The sequence below is a fragment of the Babylonia areolata genome, chromosome 9 (genome assembly GCF_041734735.1).
Source record: "Babylonia areolata isolate BAREFJ2019XMU chromosome 9, ASM4173473v1, whole genome shotgun sequence".
NCBI classification, from domain to species: Eukaryota; Metazoa; Mollusca; class Gastropoda; order Neogastropoda; family Buccinidae; genus Babylonia; species Babylonia areolata.
The window spans coordinates 19,832,905-19,855,404 of record NC_134884.1 but is presented as its reverse complement, the minus strand read 5'-3'; the positions used below and the strand labels follow the sequence as shown (position 1 = coordinate 19,855,404).

Below are 22,500 nucleotides of genomic sequence, written 5' to 3'. Positions count from 1 at the left end.
CTTATTTTCTGTAATAACTATTTTTTTTCCCGGAAACCACAATTTTTTTGGGTAATGTTTATGCCTTTGTTTCATTTAATACCGTGCATGGCTGCCAAAAGAAAATCGTGGATGGAGAACGCCTGAGACTGTGCTTCCCATCTATAGGGTTCAGAACTCTCTGCTCTTGGATTCGACGCGAAAATATGACGGGCGCAATAGCCGAGTGGTTTAAGCGTTGGACTTTCAGTTTGAGGGTCCGGGGTTCGAATCACGGTGACGGCGCCTGGTGGGTAAAGGGTGGAGATTTTTACGATCTCCCAGGTCAACATATGTGCAGACCTGCCAGTGCCCGAACCCCCTTCGTGTGTATACGCAAGCAGAAGATCAAATACGCACGTTAAAGATCCTGTAATCCATGTCAGCGTTCGGTGGGTTATGGAAACATGAACATACCAAGCATGAACATCCCCGAAAGCAGAGTATGGCTGCCTACATGGCGGGTTAAAAATGGTCATACACGTAAAAGCCCATTCGCGTTTATACGAGTGAACGTGGGAGTTGCAGCCCGCGAACGCAGAAGAAGAAGAAGATTGATTGATTGATTGAATCTTTAATGGGTAAAGAATTAGGCACAGTAAAGGCCTTTTTACAATTCTGCCCATTTAACGACATAAAAAATAAAGAACGAACGACACAAAACATAAAAATAAAGAAATAAACTGAAATAAAATAAAATAATAAGAACGACGAATAAGAATAGGAACTTGAATAGTCTATTAAGGGTAACAAAGCGATGAAAAACTGGAACAATTGGTACATTACATGTACATAGGTACTTACACACACACACACACACACACACACACACACACACACACACACACACACACACACACACACACACACACACACAATTATAAAACAAGCAACAAAGACATACGTACACATTCACGCCCACACACTCAAACACACACAAACACACACACGCACTTACTGTTCACACATACACATACATTCAATTTTTCATTCATCATGGCATGGCAGCTAGTGGACTGAGTACAAGCAAGCATTTGCAAAATGAAGAAGAAGAAGAAGAAGACGCGAAAATAAATCCTGGGCGAAACAATGCCACATCCCGCGTCCCGTCACACTGCAGTCTCCATTTCTAAACAGTTGGGGTGAGGAAGGATTCGGGTAGCAATGGAACTACGCACACGTTTTAACGGTCGTTGGAGAGAAAGAGACCAGGGGTATGGTGGAAGGGTAGGGAGTTGCGGGGGGAGGGACGGGGGAGGGCAGGGGGGAGGGGGTAAGGGGCAAGAGGGAAAAGGCAGAAAAAGCCACACACACAGACGCAGACACACACACAGACACACAGACACACACACACACACAGAGGCACACAAACACATGCGCATACACTCACACACAGATACACATACACAAACACATGCGCGCGCGCACACACACACACACACACACACGCCACACGCACGCACACACAGAGGCTGGGGTGTGTGTGTGAGGATGGTGTAGAGAAGAATGCAGAGGAATCATTTGATAGACATCCCCAATGAATCACAAATTAAATGCAGATTGGTCACTCGATGCATACAAGGTTATTCATAAAAGGAAATCGCATCTTTCTGGCGCTGTAATCTGGAACCAATGCGATTCTCTTGAGGTGGAATGGCCAATATCTCGGAATGAGTTCATCCTGCGATTTCTATGCATGAACCGTTCTGGTTTTGCTAAGAGGTACGTTTGCACGTGAACAGGCACGCGCATGCGAGTGCGTACTTGCTAGCAAACATGGACGACGATTGTGCATAGGTGTATCCATAACTATATGTAGGTGTATGCAGTGTTTATATGTGAAAGCGCGATTGTGTGTGTGTGTGTGTGTGTGTGTGTGTGTGTGTGTGTGTGTGTGTGTATTGTGTGTGTGTGTGTGTGTGTGTGTGTGTGTGTGTGTGTGCTCGCGCGTGCACGCGTGTGTGCATGTGACTGTACATGCGCGCGCGTGCCTGTGTGTGCGTTTACACTCGCTGGTATGAGGCATATGAATGTGTGCGATTGTGTGCATATTATACACACACACACACACACACACACACACACACACACACAGAGTTCTTGCGAGTTAGAAGGAAAGTTACAGGGAACGGGGAGGAGAGCGTGGGAGGGGCATGGGGTGACTGCATTCTCTGTGTCTGCACTTGGCGTACTGAGAAAGACCCCATGGAAAGGTGTCCTCCAGCAAAATACCTGCAGAAGACATCCACTGTATTACGTACACAAAATATATTACATGCATGCATTCAAGGCCTGACAAAGCGCGTTGGGTTATGTTGATGCTGGTGAGGCATCTGCCTCGCAGATATGGTGTGGCGTATAATTATGGATTTGTCCGAACGCAGTGCCGCCTCCTTGACAAAACCGAAACTGAAACTGTCTCTGATTGTCTTCGTCAGTGTCATCATCATCATCATCATCATCATCATCATCGTCGTCGTCGTCGTAATCGTGAAGTTCATGTTGATACCTTGCAGTCCACAGTGACATAATTATCTTCGTGACCTGGTGGTTCATTTACCCCGGGGTTAAATCCAGGTAGTTCAAATTTACCCCCGGGACAATGTGGACCAGCCTGGAACGACCCCCCCCCCCCCGTCACCCCCTCTCCGCTCCAACGGTGGTACACATCATTCAATCAGACCCTGACCTCCCATATTTGGATTTATCCTCCATTTCCCCACCTTAACCTCGTATAGGATGTGAAGGTCGTTCTTGGTTAGCTTGACTCGACTCGGGGAATAAATCTGACCCAGTAAGAATCATTACAGGACAATGGATTAGAGCTCGGTCTGTGACCAAGGGAAAGCGCTATATAAGTATTCATATCGTGTTGTTTTTTTTAGACGCTTTGAGCTTGGCCTCTGATATGCGCTGTATAAGTATCCGTATCTTGTTTTAAGTTGCTTAGAGCTTAAACTCTGATAAGCACTATATAAGTATCTATATCGTATTTTAAGTTGCATAGAGCTGGGCCTTTGCTCAGCGCTATATAAGTATCCATATCGTGTTTTTAAGTTCTAGGCAACTTAAAAACACGATATGGATACTTATATAGCGCTGAGCAGAGGCCCAGCTCTAAGCAACTTAAAAACACGATGTGGATACTTTTGTGTTTTAAAGCGCTTAGAGCTTGGCCTCTGATCAGCGCTATATAAATATCCATATCGTTGTTTTAAAGTGCTTAGAGCTTGGCCTCTGATAAGCGCTATATAAGTATCCATATCGTTGTTTTAAAGTGCTTAGAGCTTGTCCTCTGATAAGCACTCTATAAGTATCCATATCGTTGTTTTAAAGTGCTTAGAGCTTGGCCTCTGATAAGCGCTATATTAGTATCCATATCGTTGTTTTAAAGTGCTTAGAGCTTGGCCTCTGATAAGCGCTATATAAGTATCCATATCGTTGTTTTAATGTGCTTAGACCTTGGCCTCTGATCAGCGCTATATAAGTATCCATATCGTGTTTTTATGTTGCTTTGAGCGTGGCCTCTGATAAGCGCTATAGAAGTATCCATATCGTGTTTTTAAGCTGCTTTGAATGTGGCCTCTGATAAGCGCTATACTAGTACCCATATCGTATTTTTATGTTGCTTAGAGCTTGGCCTCTGATCAGCGTTATATAAGTATCCATATCGTGTTTTTAAGCTGCTTTGAGCTTGGTCTCTGATCAGCGCTATATAAGTATCCATATCGTGTTTTTATGTTGCTTTGAGCGTGGCCTCTGATAAGCGCTATAGAAGTATCCATATCGTGTTTTTAAGCTGCTTAGAGCTTAATCTCGGATAAGCGCTATACTAGTACCCATATCGTGTTTTTAAAGTGCTTAGAGCTTGGCTTCTGATAAGCGCTATAGAAGTATCCATATCGTGTTTTTAAGCTGCTTAGAGCTTAATCTCGGATAAGCGCTATACTAGTACCCATATCGTGTTTTTAAAGTGCTTAGAGCTTGGTCTCTGACCGGAGGTAAGTGCTATATAAGTATCCATTTTATGTTTTTAAGGCGCTTAGAACTTGGTCTCTGATCAGCGGTATAAACATGCTCTTCTTCTTCTTTCTTCTCTTCTTGGTCTGTGATCAGCGCTATACACAAGTACCCATGCCCATGACGATGATCGGTGTTGTGTCCCCAGTTCACGGTGACCCCCGTGCGACAGAGCAGCCTGGGCAGTGTTGGGGTGGGCAGGAGACACCTGAGTGGCTTTGACTTCGTCGGCGACGATGGGGAGCCCGGAGACACCCTCACTCAGAACAGCATCACCTCCCTCCTCTCCGCTAAGTTCAGGGTACGTTGTGTGTGTGCGTGCGTGCGTGTGTGTATGTGTGTGTGTGTGTGTGTGTGTGTGTGTGTGTGTGTGTGTGTGTGTGTGTGTGTGTGTGTGTGTTTTGTTTTGTTTGCTCACTATCTTTGTGTGTGTGTGTGTGTGTGTGTGTGTGTGTGTGTGTGTGTGTGTGTGTGTGTGTGTTGTTAGCTCTCTATCTTTGTGTGTGTGTGTGTGTGTGTGTGTGTGTGTGTGTGTGTGTGTATGTGTGTATGTTGTTGTTGTTGCTCTCTCTCTGTGCGTTTGCGTGTGTGTGTGTGTGTGTGTGTGTGTGTGTGTGTGTGTTGGGGGTTGTTGTTCTAGTCGCCGGTGGTTGCGGTGGCGAGTAATAATTGTGAGCTTGAATCGCGGGAGTGGGGGGTGGGAAGGGGGAGATGCGGAGGGGGTGGTGGGAGGGGGGTGGTGGTGGAAGAAGTGGGAGAAAAATGCCCGTCCAGCTCTGACAGTGGACAGTGTGGCTGTGTCACGACAGACAGCTCTGACAGTGGACAGTGTGGCTGTGTCACGACAGACAGCTCTGACAGTGGACAGTGTGGCTGTGTCACGACAGACAGCTCTGACAGTGGACAGTGTGGCTGTGTCACGACAGACAGCTCTGAGAGTGGACAGTGTGGCTGTGTCACGACAGATAGCTCTGACAGTGGACAGTGTGGCTGTGTCACGACAGACAGCTCTGACAGTGGACAGTGTGGCTGTGTCACGACAGATAGCTCTGACAGTGGACAGTGTGGCTGTGTCACGACAGATAGCTCTGACAGTGGACAGTGTGGCTGTTGATCACGATAGTGGACAGTGTGGCTGTGTCACGACAGAGAGCTCTGACAGTGAACAGTGTGGCTGTGTCACGACAGATAGCTCTGACAGTGGACAGTGTGGCTGTTGATCACGATAGTGGACAGTGTGGCTGTGTCACGACAGACAGCTCTGACAGTGGACAGTGTGGCTGTGTCACGACAGACAGCTCTGACAGTGGACAGTGTGGCTGTGTCACGACAGACAGCTCTGACAGTGGACAGTGTGGCTGTGTCACGACACACCATTCACTGAGAACGGCCTTCCCTCTTCTCCTCCCTGCCATGTCTGTTAGAATGGTAAAACACACACAAGTAAATATCACTGCTCGTGTTTCTTTCCTTTTATCTTTCTAACCCCCCCCCCCCACTCTCCCGACTCCCTCCTCTCTTCGTGACTTTAGTAAATTCCAAGGCGTTCACCCAGGATTCCGCCCCCCGTTACACAGCCAAGCCAAAGCCACCGCGCTTCTTGTTCGGTCTTTGCTGTCCCTGTTGCAAATACACTTTCACACAGAGCGTGTCACAATCGCCAGTTCTTTCCCCTGTTCCACCCGCACTGCTGAGGGAAAACCCCGTTGAGTTACCTCTGGGAGGTTCAGTGTAGTCTCTGTGCATGTTCTTCAGTTTAGTCTTTGTAAAGGTTCTTCAGTTTAGTCTCTGTGCATGTTCTTCAGTTTAGTCTTTGTGTAGGCTCTTCAGTTTAGTCTCTGTGCATGTTCTTCAGTTTAGTCTTTGTGTAGGTTCTTCAGTTTAGTCTCTGTGTAGGTTCAGCGTGCAGGAAGAGTTGTTTCACGACCTGCTGGCTGGCTGGTTCTTTTGAGTTAAATGTCTTTTTTTTTTTCTTTCCGGGGTCTTGGTGTTGTGAAGGTTTCGTTGTTCGGGGTGGTGTGGAGTTCTTGGGTGTCTGTCTATCTGGGTGTGAGGTCTGTTCGACGCTCCAAGGGAGGTATATCCTGGGTGTTTGAAGAGGGTGGGGGTGTTCTGGCTGTTTGTAAAAGGGGTGATGTTTTGGCTGTCTGCAAGACAAGTAGATCCTGGCTGTCTGAAGGGGGGGATCTTGTGGCTGTTTGTAAAAAGGATAAGTCCTGGCTGTCTGAAGGGGGGGATGTTGTGGCTGTTTGTAAGAAGGGTAAGTCCTGGCTGTCTGAAGGGGAGAGATGATATGGTTGTTTGTAGGAAGGTACGTCCTAGCTCTTTGAAGAGGGGAGATGTTATGGCTGTTTGTAAGACAGTAAAGTCCTGGCTGTCTGAAGGGGGATGTTGTGGCTGTTTGTAAGACGGGTAAGTCCTGGCTGTCTGAAGGGGGGATGTTGTGGCTGTTTGTAAGAGGGGTAAGTCATGGCTGTCTGAAGGGGGGATGTTGTGGCTGTTTGTAAGAGGGGTAAGTCCTGGCTGTCTGAAGGGGGATGTTGTGGCTGTTTGTAAGAAGGGTAAGTCCTGGCTGTCTGAAGGGGGATGTTGTGGCTGTTTGTAAGAAGGGTAAGTCCTGGCTGTCTGAAGGGGGATCTTGTGGCTGTTTGTAAGAAGGGTAAGTCCTGGCTGTCTGAAGAGGGGGATCTTGTGGCTGTTTGTAAGAAGGGTAACTCCTGGCTGTGTGAAGGGGGGATGTTGTGGCTGTTTGTAAGAAGGGTAACTCCTGGCTGTCTGAAGGGGGGATGTTGTGGCTGTTTGTAAGAAGGGTAAATCCTGGCTGTCTGAAGGGGGGATGTTGTGGCTGTTTATAAGATTGGTAAGTCCTGGCTGTCTGAAGGGGGATGTTGTGGCTGTTTGTAAGAAGGGTAAGTCCTGGCTGTCTGAAGGGGGATGTTGTGGCTGTTTGTAAGAAGGGTAAGTCCTGGCTGTCTGAAGGGGGAGATGTTGTGGCTGTTTGTAAAAAGGATCAGTCCTGGCTGTCTGAAGGGGGGTGGGGTGTTGTGTCTGTTTGTAAAAAGGATAAGTCCTGGCTGTCTGAAGGTGTGTGTGTGTTGTGGCTGTTTGTAAGAAGGGTAAGTCCTGGCTGTCTGAAAGGGGATGTTGTGGCTGTTTCTAAGAAGGGTAAGTCCTGGCTGTCTGAAGGGGGGGGATGTTGTGGCTGTTTGTAAGAAGGGTAAGTCCTGGCTGTCTGAAGGGGGATCGTGTGGCTGTTTGTAAGAAGGGTAAGTCCTGGCTGTCTGAAGGGGGGGATGTTGTGGCTGTTTGTAAGAAGGGTAAGTCCTGGCCGTCTGAAGGGGGGGATGTTGTGGCTGTTTGTAAGAAGGATAAGTCCTGGCTGTCTGAAGGGGGGAATGTTGTGGCTGTTTGTAAGAAGGGTAAGTCCTGGCTGTCTGAAGGGGGGGATGTTGTGGCTGTTTGTAAGAAGGATAAGTCCTGGCTGTCTGAAGGTGGGAATGTTGTGGCTGTTTGTAAGAAGGGTAAGTCCTGGCTGTCTGAAGGGGGGGATGTTGTGGCTGTTTGTAAGAAGGATAAGTCCTGGCTGTCTGAAGGGGGGAATGTTGTGGCTGTTTGTAAGAAGGGTAAGTCCTGGCTGTCTGAAGGCGGGGGATGTTGTGGCTGTTTGTAAGAAGGGTAAGTCCTGGCTGTCTGAAGGCGGGGGATGTTGTGGCTGTTTGTAAGAATGGTAAGTCCTGGCTGTCTGAAAGGGGATCGTGTGGCTGTTTGTAAGAAGGGTAAGTCCTGGCTGTCTGAAGGGGGGAATGTTGTGGCTGTTTGTAAGAGGGGTAAGTCATGGCTGTCTGAAGGCGGGGGATGTTGTGGCTGTTTGTAAGAGGGGTAAGTCCTGGCTGTCTGAAGGCGGGGGATGTTGTGGCTGTTTGTAAGAATGGTAAGTCCTGGCTGTCTGAAAGGGGATCGTGTGGCTGTTTGTAAGAAGGGTAAGTCTTGGCTGTCTGAAGGGGGATGTTGTGGCTGTTTGTAAGAGGGGTAAGTCCTGGCTGTCTGAAGGCGGGGGATGTTGTGGCTGTTTGTAAGAAGGGTAAGTCTTGGCTGTCTGAAGGGGGGATGTTGTGGCTGTTTGTAAGAAGGGTAAGTCCTGGCTGTCTGAAGGGGTGTGTGTGTGTGTTGTGGCTGTTTGTAAGAAGGGTAAGTCCTGGCTGTCTGAAGGGGAGATGTTGTGGCTGTTTGTAAGAAGGATAAGTCCTGGCTGTCTGAAGGTGTGTGTGTGTTGTGGCTGTTTGTAAGAAGGGTAAGTCCTGGCTGTCTGAAGGCGGGGGATGTTGTGGCTGTTTGTAAGAAGGGTAACTCCTGGCTGTTTGAAGGGGGGATGTTGTGGCTGTTTGTAAGAAGGATAAGTCCTGGCTGTCTGAAGGGGGGATGTTGTGGCTGTTTGTAAGAAGGGTAACTCCTGGCTGTCTGAAGGGGGGATGTTGTGGCTGTTTGTAAGAAGGGTTAGTCATGGCTGTCTGAAGGGGGGATGTTGTGGCTGTTTGTAAGAAGGGTTAGTCATGGCTGTCTGAAGGGGGGGATATTGTGGCTGTTTATAAGAGGTGTACATCATGGCTGTCTTAAGAGGGAGTGATTGTCCTGTCTGTTCGTCTAAGGGAGAGGTCTTGGATTTGGTGCGCGCAGGATACCGTGTTCTATGCTATCTGCTGACGACAGCTGTTGGTTCGTTGTGGTTTCACGATGTGAGCGACCGACATCTGATTAAATTTTTTTTATTTTTTATACATCTGTCTTCCATGATTTAGTAATTGCGCTTAAGTTGTAGGTGTATATAGAGGGAGCGACCACCATAGGCCTCAATGCCTGACTAAGCGCGTCGAATTACGCTGCTGGTCAGGCATCTGCTTAGCAGATGTGGTGTGGCGTGTATGAGTTTGTCCGAAAGCAGTGACTCCTCCTTGGATAACTGAACTGCACTGAACTGACCTCCAATATGTCAGCCTACTTTCGGTTTATGTGAGGTGTGCTTTTGGAGAATTGTTCACTTTGTTCATCTACAATATAAAACTAACTTGGAGATGATGAAGATTATGATGATTATCATAATCACTATCATCATCATCATTAAACGTGAGCAGATCTCTTGTTGATATTGCATTACGCACACACACACACACACACACACACACACACAAGAAAAAAAAAGTACGGAGAAGTGATCGACCTCTTGGAGTTTAGACTGTGGCTGCGTGTCTCTCCATTGACGGAATGTGGTCTCAATAAATCTGCTAAGAACTGAGAACATACCTTTGACCGGAACTCGGCCCTCGTCCCCTTGGGAGAATGAAGGAGAAGGGGGAAAAGCGAAACTGACACGAACTTCAGGGTATGACATAAAGGGCGGCTAAATTTTTTTAAAATTTTTTTTTTAGACGATTTCTTTTGTATATCTCACGTCGTTTGGTGAATAAGAATGAGAATGACAAATTTCTTTGGGTATTTCTGTTGTTGTTTGATCCACGATAACCAGTGAGAACGAGAACGACGAACTTTGTGATCGATGAGGCTGGGAATAATTGTATTGTATTGTATTGTATTGTATTGTAGAGTTACCGTGGCAGTGTCAGTTTGGTTAGAGTTATCCTGGCAGTGTCAGTTTGGTTAGAGTTATCGTGGCAGTGCCAGTTTGGTTAGAGTTACAGTACCAGTGTCAGTTTGGTTAGAGTTATCGTGGCAGTGCCAGTTTGGTTAGAGTTACAGTACCAGTGTCAGTTTGGTTAGAGTTATCGTGGCAGTGGCAGTTTGGTTAGAGTTATCGTGGCAGTGGCAGTTTGGTTAGAGTTACCGTAGCAGTGTCAGTTTGGTTAGAGTTATCGTGGCAGTGTCAGTTTGGTTAGAGTTATCGTGGCAGTGTCAGTTTGGTTAGAGTTATCGTGGCAGTGGCAGTTTGGTTAGAGTTACCATGGCAGTGTCAGTTTGGTTAGAGTTATTTTACCAGTGTCAGTTTGGGTAGAATTATCCCGGCAGTGTCAGTTTGGTTAGAGTTATCCTACCAGTGTCAGTTTGGTTAGAGTTTTCGTGGCAGTGTCAGTTTGGTTAGAGTTACCGTGGCAGTGGCAGTTTGGTTAAACTTATCGTGGCAGTGTCAGTTTGGTTAGAGTTATGTGGCAGTGTCAGTTTGGTTAGAGTTATCGTGGCAGTGTCAGTTTGGTTAGAGTTATCGTGGCAGTGGCATTTTGGTTAGAATTATCCTGGCAGTGTCTGTTTGGTTAGAGTTATCCTGGCAGTGTCAGTCTGGTTAGAGTTATGATGGCAGTGTCAGTTTGGTTAGAGTTGCCGTGGCAGTGTCAGCTTGGTTAGTTATCGTACTAATGTCATTTTGGTCAGAGTTACCATCGCAGTGCTTGAAACCACACCTTCATATTACTATGTCCTTGCGACAATCAGGGCAGTGATATAGCCAACCCATTGTGGTTCACTCGCAGTGGCTGCGTCAGGTAATTTGAACTGTCCTCTCTAATTATCTTCCGCCTTGATTTCGATGACGCCTGCACACTAAACTGACACCCTGTGTTTGTTCCAGTCAGTTGTGCACTTTGTTCTGAGCAGAAGTTGGGTGGAGGGAGGGGGTTGCGGGGGGTGGGTGGTGGGTGGACCTGGGGGATTGGGGGAGGGGGTCTGAATTATTTACAGTGGGTGTGGGAAGAGGGGAAAGACGTGTGTGTGTGTGTGTGTGTGTGTGTGTGTGTGTGTGTGTGTGTGTGTGTGTGTAGGAGGGGTGGGGGTTGGAGGAGAGGGGTATGGGTTTGGGAGATGGGGGGTGGGGGGGGTGGGGGGGGGAAGCACATGGATTCCAGCTCTTCCGTCTTTCTTTCCGTCTGTTTTTTTCTTACCGAACGCGTTGTCACACGCCACAGTGTTTCTTGAACCCACCCAGGTTAGACCTGACCCACTGACCGATTGACTGTTGATGACGTGCACACACCCGGATTAAGGCAAAGCTGGGGTATGCTGCTAAGCCTGGGAATTATACCGACAGCCAGCGGCAAGTTGACAGGCGGTGCACTCTTTCATGAAGCAGGGTAACCTTTCAAGCTCAGAGGGTTTTTTGTTTGTTTTGTTATGCCTTTTTATTTTGCTTTGAACTGCCACAAAAGCTCGCAAAACATAACAGAAGGAAGAAAAGAAACCATTTCGGTTTAAAATCTAACCTTGTGTTTTTTGTGACTGAGGCAGTGTTTCAGTCACAAACTCTTCTTCTTCTGCGTTCGCGGCCTGCAACTCCCACGTTCACTCGTATAAACGCCAGTGGGCTTTTACGTGTTTGACCGTTTTTAACCCGCTATGTAGGCAGCCATACTCCGCTTTTGGTGTTGTGCATGCTGGGTATGTTCTTGTTTCCATAACCCACCGAACGCTGACATGGATTACAGGATCTTTAACGTGCGTATTTGATCTTCTGCTTGCGTATACATACACGAAGGGGGTTCAGGCACTGGCAGGTCTGCACATATGTTGACCTGGGAGATCGTAAAAGTCTCCACCCTTTACCCACCAAGCGCCGGTCACCATGATTCGAACCCGGGACCCTCAGATTGACAGTCCAACGCTTTAACCACTCGGCTATTGCGCCCGTCGGTCACTAACAAGATCTGAAACTTCGCCAAAGATCGCCAGGTTAAGAAGCAGAAAAAAAAGAACAACAACAAACACTTTGGTTTCAAACCAAACCTCGCCCTTTGACACTCCGACAGTATTTCCGTCGCTGACATGATCTGCGTTGGGAGGGAGAAAAGGCATGGCGTGAGGGTGGGGGTGGGTGGGTGAAGGGGCTGGGAGGTGGACTGAGTGGAGGGATGGGTATACCGGAGTGCAAATAGGAGCATTCAGCTTGTGCTGTCACGTGACGGCGTGTGAGGGGGGGGGGGGGGTGACTTCGTTACTGTGCCATGACTTTAAAGGGGCGGGTGTGTGGGAGTGTAGTTGGTGCAGTCATTTTGCACTGTTTACGTGACGGCGTGTCAGAGGTCAGTCACAATATCCGTGCCATGACCCCTCGTACTGCTGCACGCGCCACACGGCAAGGGGGGACCACTCCACCACAGACGGCAAAGGGGGACCACTCCACCACAGACGGAAAAGGGGGTCCACTCCACCACAGACGGCAAAGGGGGACCACTCCACCACAGACGGAAAAGGGGGACCACTCCACCACAGACGGCAAAGGGGGACCACTCCACCACAGACGGAAAAGGGGGACCACTCCACCACACACGGCAAAGGGGGACCACTGGGGGACCACTCCACCACACACGGCAAAGGGGCACCACTTCACCACGGACGGCAGCGGCCCCTACTACATTCGTGTGCCTGGCGGTCGGTCCGGAAAGCCGCCGCTACCCGGAACAATGGGAGCGGAACAAAGCCATGCCAGGCCCCACGCTTGCCGCGGCCACTCACAGACAGGGTGCCTACCAGAGGTCTGACGGTAAACTTGCTGCACGGCTAGGACCGTTGCTTATCATGCTAAAACAGGCAGAAACATTGCACTGCCGTCGGTCGCTGACTCTCCCATGAATAAACGGCCCTGTTTTTTTTTGCCCGCGACCGGGGCGGTGGGGGGTGGGGGGGGGGGTGGGGGGGAAAGAGCGTGGCCGGTACGTCCCTTCATTGTTGGAGAATCATCAGAGTCATCCAATGCCTGGACGTGTGAAAACCGCTTTTATTGGATTACTGTTTGCGTTCGTGTCCATTGTTTGTGCCTGCGTGTGTTCTGAGCTGCAAAGCTTTGCTGCCAAATAAGCGGATTGTTGCTCAGTGTTTTCGTGGCGGCTGTTTATTCTTCGCGTGTTGGTGGTTCCAGTCCGCGCTGGTCAGAGAGTGAGGTGGCCGTTATCTGAGGAGGACAGTGAGAGGGGGGGAGTGGGCATTGCTATTGCAGAAAGCGGTTGAAGCCCAAACAGGAAGAAATGTGGAGTTGCTATTGCGCCTGTCTCCAAACCTGGTCTTTGAGTGTTTTGCGGTTCGGTTTTGTGTCTCCGTCGGTAAAACGACGACTCGACTACTCCTGGTGTCCCCCTGGAGTGTATGTGTGTGTTTGTGCAGGTTGTAGCACTATGTAACCAACCCACCAAAAATACACCACCATAAAAGAGTTAGCAAAATTCAACAGTAGACGTGGTATGCATTAACAAATAATTGTACGTCTTTTGAAAGCGACCATTACAGAATGCAAATAGCAAAAAAAAAACCCCACGCAATAAACAAAGAAACAACCATCGATTATTAAGAAATAGTGGGATAGAATTGTTGTTAGAATCGAACCGGACATTGAAACACAGAGAACTTTCAGGTTGACACCAAAACCGGTTTTCCTAAGGACAGTAAGAAGCTGAGCGCTTCTATGTCACATCGGTGACCCGACTTCTAACGAACACCAGATCGAGTTTGCTGGACGTCTTCACTGACGAAAGTGACGGAACTGGTATCATCTGAGAAAGTCCCATCAGCACAGACTGTCCTGCAGAACACCACGACCACAGCAACAACAACAACAACAAGAAACCACCACCACCACCAGCAAAACAAACAATAACAACTTCACACAAGACTGTCGTTTCTTTGTCTCACACCCTAAGGAAATCTGTGAAGGTTTGAGATTAATGACCCATTCGCCGTAGCTCTTGAAGCCATCTTCTTCTCCTCCTGTAGGCATTCTTTGTGTCCTGTAAAGCGTTTCTTTTTTTTTTCTTTTTTTTTTTTTCCCGTAACCATGTTCGCGGGCATTTTCGTGTCTTCGCTGTGAGGAGTCTACCCAAGAGCGTTTATCTCCCCTCCTTGTTCGGATCCTCAGTGTCTCAGTGGGTGATAGCAGTGATTGAGATCCTCGGTGTCTCAGTGGGTGATAGCAGTGATTGAGATCCTCGGTGTCTCAGTGGGTGATAGCAGTGATTGAGATCCTCAGTGTCTCAGTTTTGACAGCAGTGATTGAGGTCCTCAGTGTCTCAGTGGGTGATAGCAGTGATTGAGATCCTCAGTGTCAGTGGGTGATAGCAGTGATTGAGATCCTCAGTGTCTCAGTGGGTGATAGCAGTGATTGAGATCCTCGGTGTCTCAGTGGGTGATAGCAGTGATTGAGATCCTCAGTGTCTCAGTGGGTGATAGCAGTGATTGAGATCCTCGGTGTCTCAGTGGGTGATAGCAGTGATTGAGATACTCAGTGTCTCAGTGGTGATAGCAGTGATTGAAATCCTCAGTGTCTCAGTGTTGACAGCAGCGATTGAGATCCTCGGTGTCTCAGTGGGTGATAGCAGTGATTGAGATCCTCGGTGTCTCAGTGGGTGATAGCAGTGACTGAGATCCCTCAGTGACTCAACAGTGGGTTATAGCGGTGATTGAGATCCCTCAGTGACTATAGTGGGCGATAGCAGTGATTGAGATCCCTCAGTGACCAACAGTGGGTGATAGCAGTGATTGAGATCCCTCAGTGACTATAGTGGGTGATAGCAGTGATTGAGATCCCTCAGTGACCAACAGTGGGTTATAGCGGTGATTGAGATCCCTCAGTGACTATAGTGGGCGATAGCAGTGATTGAGATCCCTCAGTGACCAACAGTGGGTGATAGCAGTGACTGAGATCCCTCAGTGACCAACAGTGGGTGATAGCAGTGACTGAGATCCCTCAGTGACTATAGTGGGCGATAGCAGTGATTGAGATCCCTCAGTGACCAACAGTGGGTGATAGCAGTGACTGAGATCCCTCAGTGACCAACAGTGGGTGATAGCAGTGACTGAGATCCCTCAGTGACCATAGTGGGTGATAGCAGTGACTGAGATCCCTCAGTGACTATAGTGGGTGATAGCAGTGACTGAGATCCCTCAGTGACTATAGTGGGTGATAGCAGTGATTGAGACCCCTCAGTGACCAACAGTGGTTGATAGCAGTGATTGAGATCCCTCAGTGACTATAGTGGGCGATAGCAGTGACTGAGATCCCTCAGTGATCAGCAGTGGGTGATCGCAGTGACTGAGATCTCTCTGTGACTATAGTGGGTGATAGCGGTGATTGAGATCCCTCAGTGACCAACAGTGGGTGATCGGAGTCACTGAGATCCCTCAGTGACCAACAGTGGGTGATCGCAGTGACTGAGATCCCTCAGTGACCAACAGTGGGTGATAGCAGTGACTGAGATCGCCCAGTGACCAACAGTGGGTTATAGCGGTGATTGAGATCCCTCAGTGACCATAGTGGGTGATCGCAGTGACTGAGATCCGTCAGTGACCAACAGTGGGTGATCGCAGTGATTGAGATCCGACAGTGACCAACAGTGGGTGATAGCAGTGACTGAGATCGCCCAGTGACCAACAGTGGGTGATCGCAGTGATTGAGATCCCTCGGTGACTACAGTGGGTGATAGCAGTGATTGAGATCCCTCAGTGACTATAGTGGGCGATAGCAGTGATTGAGATCCCACAGTGACCAACAGTGGGTGATAGCAGTGACCAAGATCCCTCAGTGACTACAGTGGGTGATAGCAGTGACTGAGATCCCTCAGTGACCAACAGTGGGTGATAGCAGTGACTGAGATCCCTCAGTGACCAACAGTGGGTGATAGCAGTGATTGAGATCCCTCAGTGACCAACAGTGGGTGATAGCAGTGATTGAGATCCCTCAGTGACTATAGTGCGTGATAGCAGTGACTGAGATCCCTCAGTGACCAACAGTGGGTGATAGCAGTGATTGAGATCCCTCAGTGACTATAGTGGGTGATAGCAGTGACTGAGATCCCTCAGTGACCAACAGTGGGTGATAGCAGTGACTGAGATCCCTCAGTGACCAACAGTGGGTGATAGCAGTGACCAAGATCCCTCAGTGACTACAGTGGGTGATAGCAGTGACTGAGATCCCTCAGTGACTATAGTGGGTGATAGCAGTGACTGAGATCCCTCAGTGACTATAGTGGGTGATAGCAGTGATTGAGACCCCTCAGTGACCAACAGTGGTTGATAGCAGTGATTGAGATCCCTCAGTGACAAACAGTGGGTGATTGCAGTGACTGAGATCCCTCAGTGACCAACAGTGGGTTATAGCAGTGATTGAGATCCCTCAGTGACTATAGTGGGCGATAGCAGTGATTGAGATCCCTCAGTGACCAACAGTGGGTGATAGCAGTGACTGAGATCCCTCAGTGACCAACAGTGGGTGATAGCAGTGATTGAGATCCCTCAGTGACCAACAGTGGGTGATAGCAGTGACTGAGATCCCTCAGTGACCAACAGTGGGTGATAGCAGTGACTGAGATCCCTCAGTGACTATAGTGGGCGATAGCAGTGATTGAGATCCCTCAGTGACCAACAGTGGGTTATAGCGGTGATTGAGATCCCTCAGTGACTATAGTGGGCGATAGCAGTGATTGAGATCCCTCAGTGACTAGATAGCAGTGACTGAGATCCCTCAGTGACCAACAGTGGGTGATAGCAGTGACTGAGATCCCTCAGTGACCAACAGTGGGTGATAGCAGTGACTGAGATCCCTCAGTGACCAACAGTGGGTGATAGCAGTGATTGAGATCCCTCGGTGTCTCAGTGGTGATAGCAGTGATTGAGATCAACAGTGGGTGATCGCAGTGCTACAACAGCGAGCGACCATGCTGGAGGTGAACAAGCTTCACCCCCTGAGCGCCTCGGCCCCTGACAGCCTCCTGCTCAGATGTCCTCCCTCTCCCTCCCACTCCCCCTGCCCGTCCCCGTCCCCGTCCCCGTCCCCCCCTGACTCCCCCGACGTCACCGACCGTCCCCGCCTCCACCTCCACCAGTCCTTCCACTCCCTGTCGGTCAGCCTGGCGGTGAGTGGCTGGCTGGTGTGCTGGGCTTGTGCTTGCTTCTTCGTGTCTTTAGAAGAAAAGAAAAGAAAACAAAACAAAAAACAAAACAAACAAAAAACCGACCCCCCCCTCCCCCTTAAACCAAAACAAACATCTGTAGCCTTTGTAAAGAAGATCGGGGAATCCTGTGTGTGTGTGTGTGTGTGTGTGTGTGTGTGTCTGTGTGTGTGTGGAGGGGGTATGTGTGTGTGTGTGTGTGTGGGGGGGGGATACGTGTGTGTGAGTGTGTGTGTATGTGTGTGTTGGGAGGGGTTGGAGGGGGGTACGTGTGTGTGTGTGTGTGTGTGTGTGTGTGTGTGGAGGGGGTGCGTGTGTGTGTGTGTGTGTGTGTGTGTGTGTGTGTGTGTGTGTGTGTGTGTGTGTGTGTGTGTGTGTGTGTTGGCTGTTAGAGTTCATCGAGCCACCTGGTCTGAAATCTGATTTTCTGCCTGTGATCGATCTATCCCTCTCTTGCACTCCATTGATTGAGTTATTTTCTCTTTCACAACATCATGTAGTATCGTATAAAACAGGTTTGTTTTTTTTTTAAACAGAAAAATGAAGTCTTAACTGTATCAATAAATAGATATCATATTCAGTCGTGTTCGACAATGACCATCAGAATAGCAGAAGGGGTAACTTCTGTCCCGACTACTGGGCTAGAATTTGATTATTGTGGAGAGTGTCTTGCCCAAGTTACGTCCCCACTCTCTCGGCCAAGAGGGTTTCAGGACAGTCGGCGTTGGGGATGGTTCCCAAAGGCCAACTCACCCCAAAGGCTTCAGCACTAAGAAGCAGTGCAGTTTTGCCTCGTAGTTTGAGATTCACAGTCCTTCACAAAAGACTAAGCTGTAAATGTTTTCCCATTGCAGTGGAGAAACCGTTGATAATACAGCTCTCACTTTGCTGTTGGCCCAACTTTAGACTCACGCCAATCTGTGATATAAGCTGAGTGTTGGGCCAGAATCAGTTATCATGAAACTGTCATACATTCAGACCTAAGCCTAACAAGCGTGAAGACGGACAGGCTGCTGCATTTTTCTTTCTTTTTTGGTTGTCTTTTCCCAAAGATGTGGTGTAGAAGATATGGATCAGCCTGAACGATCAGATGCTTCCTTGAAACTGAAACTCATATGTAGTACATGAAGTGAAGAAGGACCGGATGAATGAATGAATGAAAGTGAATGAAGGAATGAATGATAAGATGAACGAAGAAGCTCTAATCCCCGTGGCGTTCTTTTCACACACGGAGCTGAATGGAACAAACTTTGGCTGCTGTCGAAAACAGCAGAGATTTAGAATATTGGTAGGTTTTCAAGGCTTGACTAACACATTGGGTCTACACATAGATCTGGCATCTGCTTCCTACCTTTTTTTTTTGTCTCTCCGTAAAGCAGTATAGTGTAGCGTATATGGATCAAGCTTTGACATCTCTTTGAAACTGAAACTGGCAAAATACTGTCATTCACAATCAGCGTGTTGTGTTATCTTCTCTGTCGAGACAAAACTACTAAACGCGAGCTTGTTAAGCATTTCCTGGATCGTGCAAGATGTACGTGGACTGTGGAAGCGGTGTTCCTGGTTTCCATTCTATTCCATTCCATTCATTCTCCTGCCCGGGATGGGCGTAGAGGAGACATGAGGGACGATTCCGTAGTTAGACGACGCCATCCGGTTCTATCTTCTGCCTGTCGTATCAGCGTAGCGCTATCCATATTGGTCCATTCCTTGATGTTGTCCATCCAGCATTTGGCTTGCCTCCCTCTTCGCCTACCACCCTCTAGCGTTCCCTGTAGAACTGTCTTTTGCAGTGAATTGTGGCGTGTCACATGCCCGAACCATGACAGCTTCCTCCTTTTGACCACTGCTAAGAGTGGTTCCAGTGGACCCGCTAGCATAGTTATTTGGCTCTTGATAAAGTCATTGGTCTTTCTGTCCTTCCATGAGATTCCAAGCAGTCGTCTGAAGCATTTTGTCTCAAACGTCTGGACTTTCCTAGTAGTCTCTGCTGTTAAAGTCCAACTTTCACATCCATACAGCAGTATGGATAGCACCAGGGATCGGTACAGTTTGATCTTTGTTGGAAAGCTGATCTCTCTGCTCTTCCAAATCTTGCTGAGCTTAGCCATTGCTGATGTTGCGATCGCTATCCTAATCTTTATTTCAGTTGTTGAGCGACCGTCGTTTGTGAGGGTGGTGCCGAGATGTTTGAAAGCATCCACTTCTTCAAGTTGTTGTCCGTTCATGAAGATTTGAGCTTGGGTGTTGGTTGAGCTGTTTACCAACACTTTGCTTTTCTCGGTGCTCACTTCCATTCCGTATGCACCTGCTCTTCCTTCTACTCTCTTGGTGAGGTCTTGTAGTTCTTTGTTGTTCCTGGTTTACACTGGACAAATACTTCAGCTGGTGCTAAAATCTGCAGGAGCGCGAGCGAATGCTGTCCGCGTGCGTTGGCATCACTGATGTCAGTGTTGCAGCGATGTGGCAGGCAGAGGGGCAGTCAGTGCACAACACAGTTAACGTTGGCAGATAGTGATCAGACATGTCCCTGTACTTATGGTCAACGTGAACGAAATCGGTCTGCTTAAATTTCACGCATTTCCCATCTGTGTACTTTACCAGGGATGGTCAGTGTGAAAGAGATCCTACCGTCTCTTTGTAATGCTTAACACACACACACACACGCGCGCGCGCGCGCGCACACACACACACACACATACACGCACACATACACACACACGCGCACGGACACACACACACACACACACACACAAACACAGCAAACACAATTACACCAATGCACACACATGCACGTACACACACACACACACACACACACACACACGCACACACACACACACACACACACACAAACACTCGCACACACACATACACATTCACATTTGCGCGCAAACACACACACGCACATAACACACACACACACACACACACACACACACACACACAACACAACAACCAGACTTACATCGGACGAGCACAAAGACGATAAATAGGCAGACCTGGGTAATGAGACTGTGATCGGCACGCAACACTGCAGCAATTTACATGATCATTAGCTTCCCCCCTCCCTCCACGCCTTCTTACATCCTTAAGCTTCCGCCCATCCCCTATTTCCAAGTTCCCACCCAAGAGAAACCTTGACTGTAGTTGGAATGCATCCCTTAGCCATACCTCTATTCTAACACAACGCAGAGAGAGAAGATCCGAGATCCAGTGACGAGAAATGATAGGCAGCACACGAGGGGTGTACACAGCTGACCCAGTATTACTGGGTCCGTGAGGACACTGGATAACAAGTCACTGACCAACCTTGTTGGAAAAGCTTGTCGTTAAACTGTCGGCTTCCATGTGTTTGTCCTGTTCATCGACTGTAAGGTGTTGCGTTATGTACTGTGGGGTTTGGTGGGGGGGACCTTCTTCTCAAGTAAATAGACTGAATGAACAGACGTTAAATTGAAGAACACACACACACACACACACACACACACACACACCAAAACAGAAACCCTAGAATTCAGCCAAAACACAAATGGGTATTGGGGACTTAAACACCAGGGTGGTGAGTCAACCATTATGCACGCTAACAAACCAGCGATCATAGAATCATGACCCCCTACCTCCATCCACCTCCTCTCCACCCCTACCCACCCCCCTACTCCTCAAGCCACCCCCCTCCCCACCCCTCCCTCCCTCCTTCCACCACACTGTGGAGATGAAGAGGGAGATCCAGTGACGAGAAATGATAGGCAGCACACGGAGGGGTGTACACAGCTGACCCAGTATTACTGGGTCCGTGAGGACACTGGATAACAAGTCACTGACCAACCTTGTTGGAAAAGCTTGTCGTTAAACTGTCGGCTTCCATGTGTTTGTCCTGTTCATCGACTGTGAGGTGTTACGTTATGTACTGTGGGGTTTGGTGGGTGGGTGGGGGGGTGGGGGGGATTCTTCTCAAGTAAATAGACTGAATGAACAGACGTTAAATTGAAGAACATGCGTACTCATTCACACACATTAATACACTCATACACACACATACACATCAACACACGTACAAATATTTGAAGCAAACACACATACACAAACATGCACACACACACACACATGCATACACATTTATTCATTCACATACAAACACATACACACAGTCATACACACAGATTTACTCATACACAGTCATGCATGCACATACACATTCACACACACACACACACACACACACACACACACACACACACACCTCACGAAAAAAAAAGTTTGAAGCAGACAAACCACACATATAGTCATATACACATATAAAGATATGCACACAAACACATGCATACACAAACAAACACATGCACACACACACACACACACACACACACACACACCAAAACAGAAACCCTAGAATTCAGCCAAAACACAAATGGGTATTGGGGACTTAAACACCAGGGTGGTGAGTCAACCATTATGCACGCTAACAAACCAGCGATCATAGAATCATGACCCCCTACCTCCATCCACCTCCTCTCCACCCCTACCCACCCCCCTACTCTTCAAGCCACCCCCCTCCCCACCCCTCCCTCCCTCCTTCCACCACACTGTGCAGATGAAGATCCGAGATCCAGTGACGAGAAATGATAGGCAGCACATGAGGGGTGTACACAGCTGACCCAGTATTACTGGGTCCGTGAGGACACTGGATAACAAGTCACTGACCGACCTTGTTGGAAAAGCTTGTCGTTAAACTGTCGGCTTCCATGTGTTTGTCCTGTTCATCGACTGTAAGGTGTTACGTTATGTACTGTGGGGTTTGGTGGGGGGGGGGGGGGGGGGCTTCTTCTCAAGTAAATAGACTGAGTGAACAGACGTTAAATTGAAGAACGCGCATACTCATTCACACACATTAATACACTCACACACACACATACACATCAACACACGTACAAATATTTGAAGCAAACACACATACACAAACATGTACATACACATTTATTCATTCACATACAAACATACACACAGTCATACACACAAATTTCAGTCATACATGCACATACGCATTCACACACACACACACACACCTCACGAAAAAAAAAGTTTGAAGCAGATCATAGAATCATGACCCCCTACCTCCATCCACCTCCTCTCCACCCCTGCCACCCCTGCCACCCCCCCCCCCCCCCTACTCTTCAAGCCACCCCCCTCCCCACCCCTCCCTCCCTCCTTCCACCACACCGTGGAGATGAAGAGGGAGATCCAGTGACGAGAAATGATAGGCAGCACATGAGGGGTGTACACAGCTGACCCAATATTACTGGGTCCGTGAGGACACTGGATAACAAGTCACTGACCGACCTTGTTGGAAAAGCTTGTCGTTAAACTGTTGGCTTCCATGTGTTTGTCCTGTTCATCGACTGTGAGGTGTTACGTTATGTACTGTGGGGTTTGGTGGGTGGGTGGGGGGGTGGGGGGGATTCTTCTCAAGTAAATAGACTGAATGAACAGACGTTAAATTGAAGAACATGTGTACTCATTCACACACAAACTGTCGGCTTCCATGTGTTTGTCCTGTTCATCGACTGTGAGGTGTTACGTTATGTACTGT

General features: G+C 48.4%; 1 protein-coding gene across 1 annotated transcript in view; it reads left to right on the top strand.

Annotated features, from left to right (window-relative positions):
• LOC143285587 (H(+)/Cl(-) exchange transporter 7-like) overlaps positions 1 to 22,500 on the top strand; it is a 76,889-nt gene that overhangs the window by 1,642 nt on the left and 52,747 nt on the right. The window contains exon 2 of the mRNA XM_076592981.1: positions 4,187 to 4,339. Coding sequence (XP_076449096.1) covers positions 4,187 to 4,339 — 153 coding nt within the window. The remainder of the gene's footprint in view (positions 1 to 4,186; positions 4,340 to 22,500) is intronic.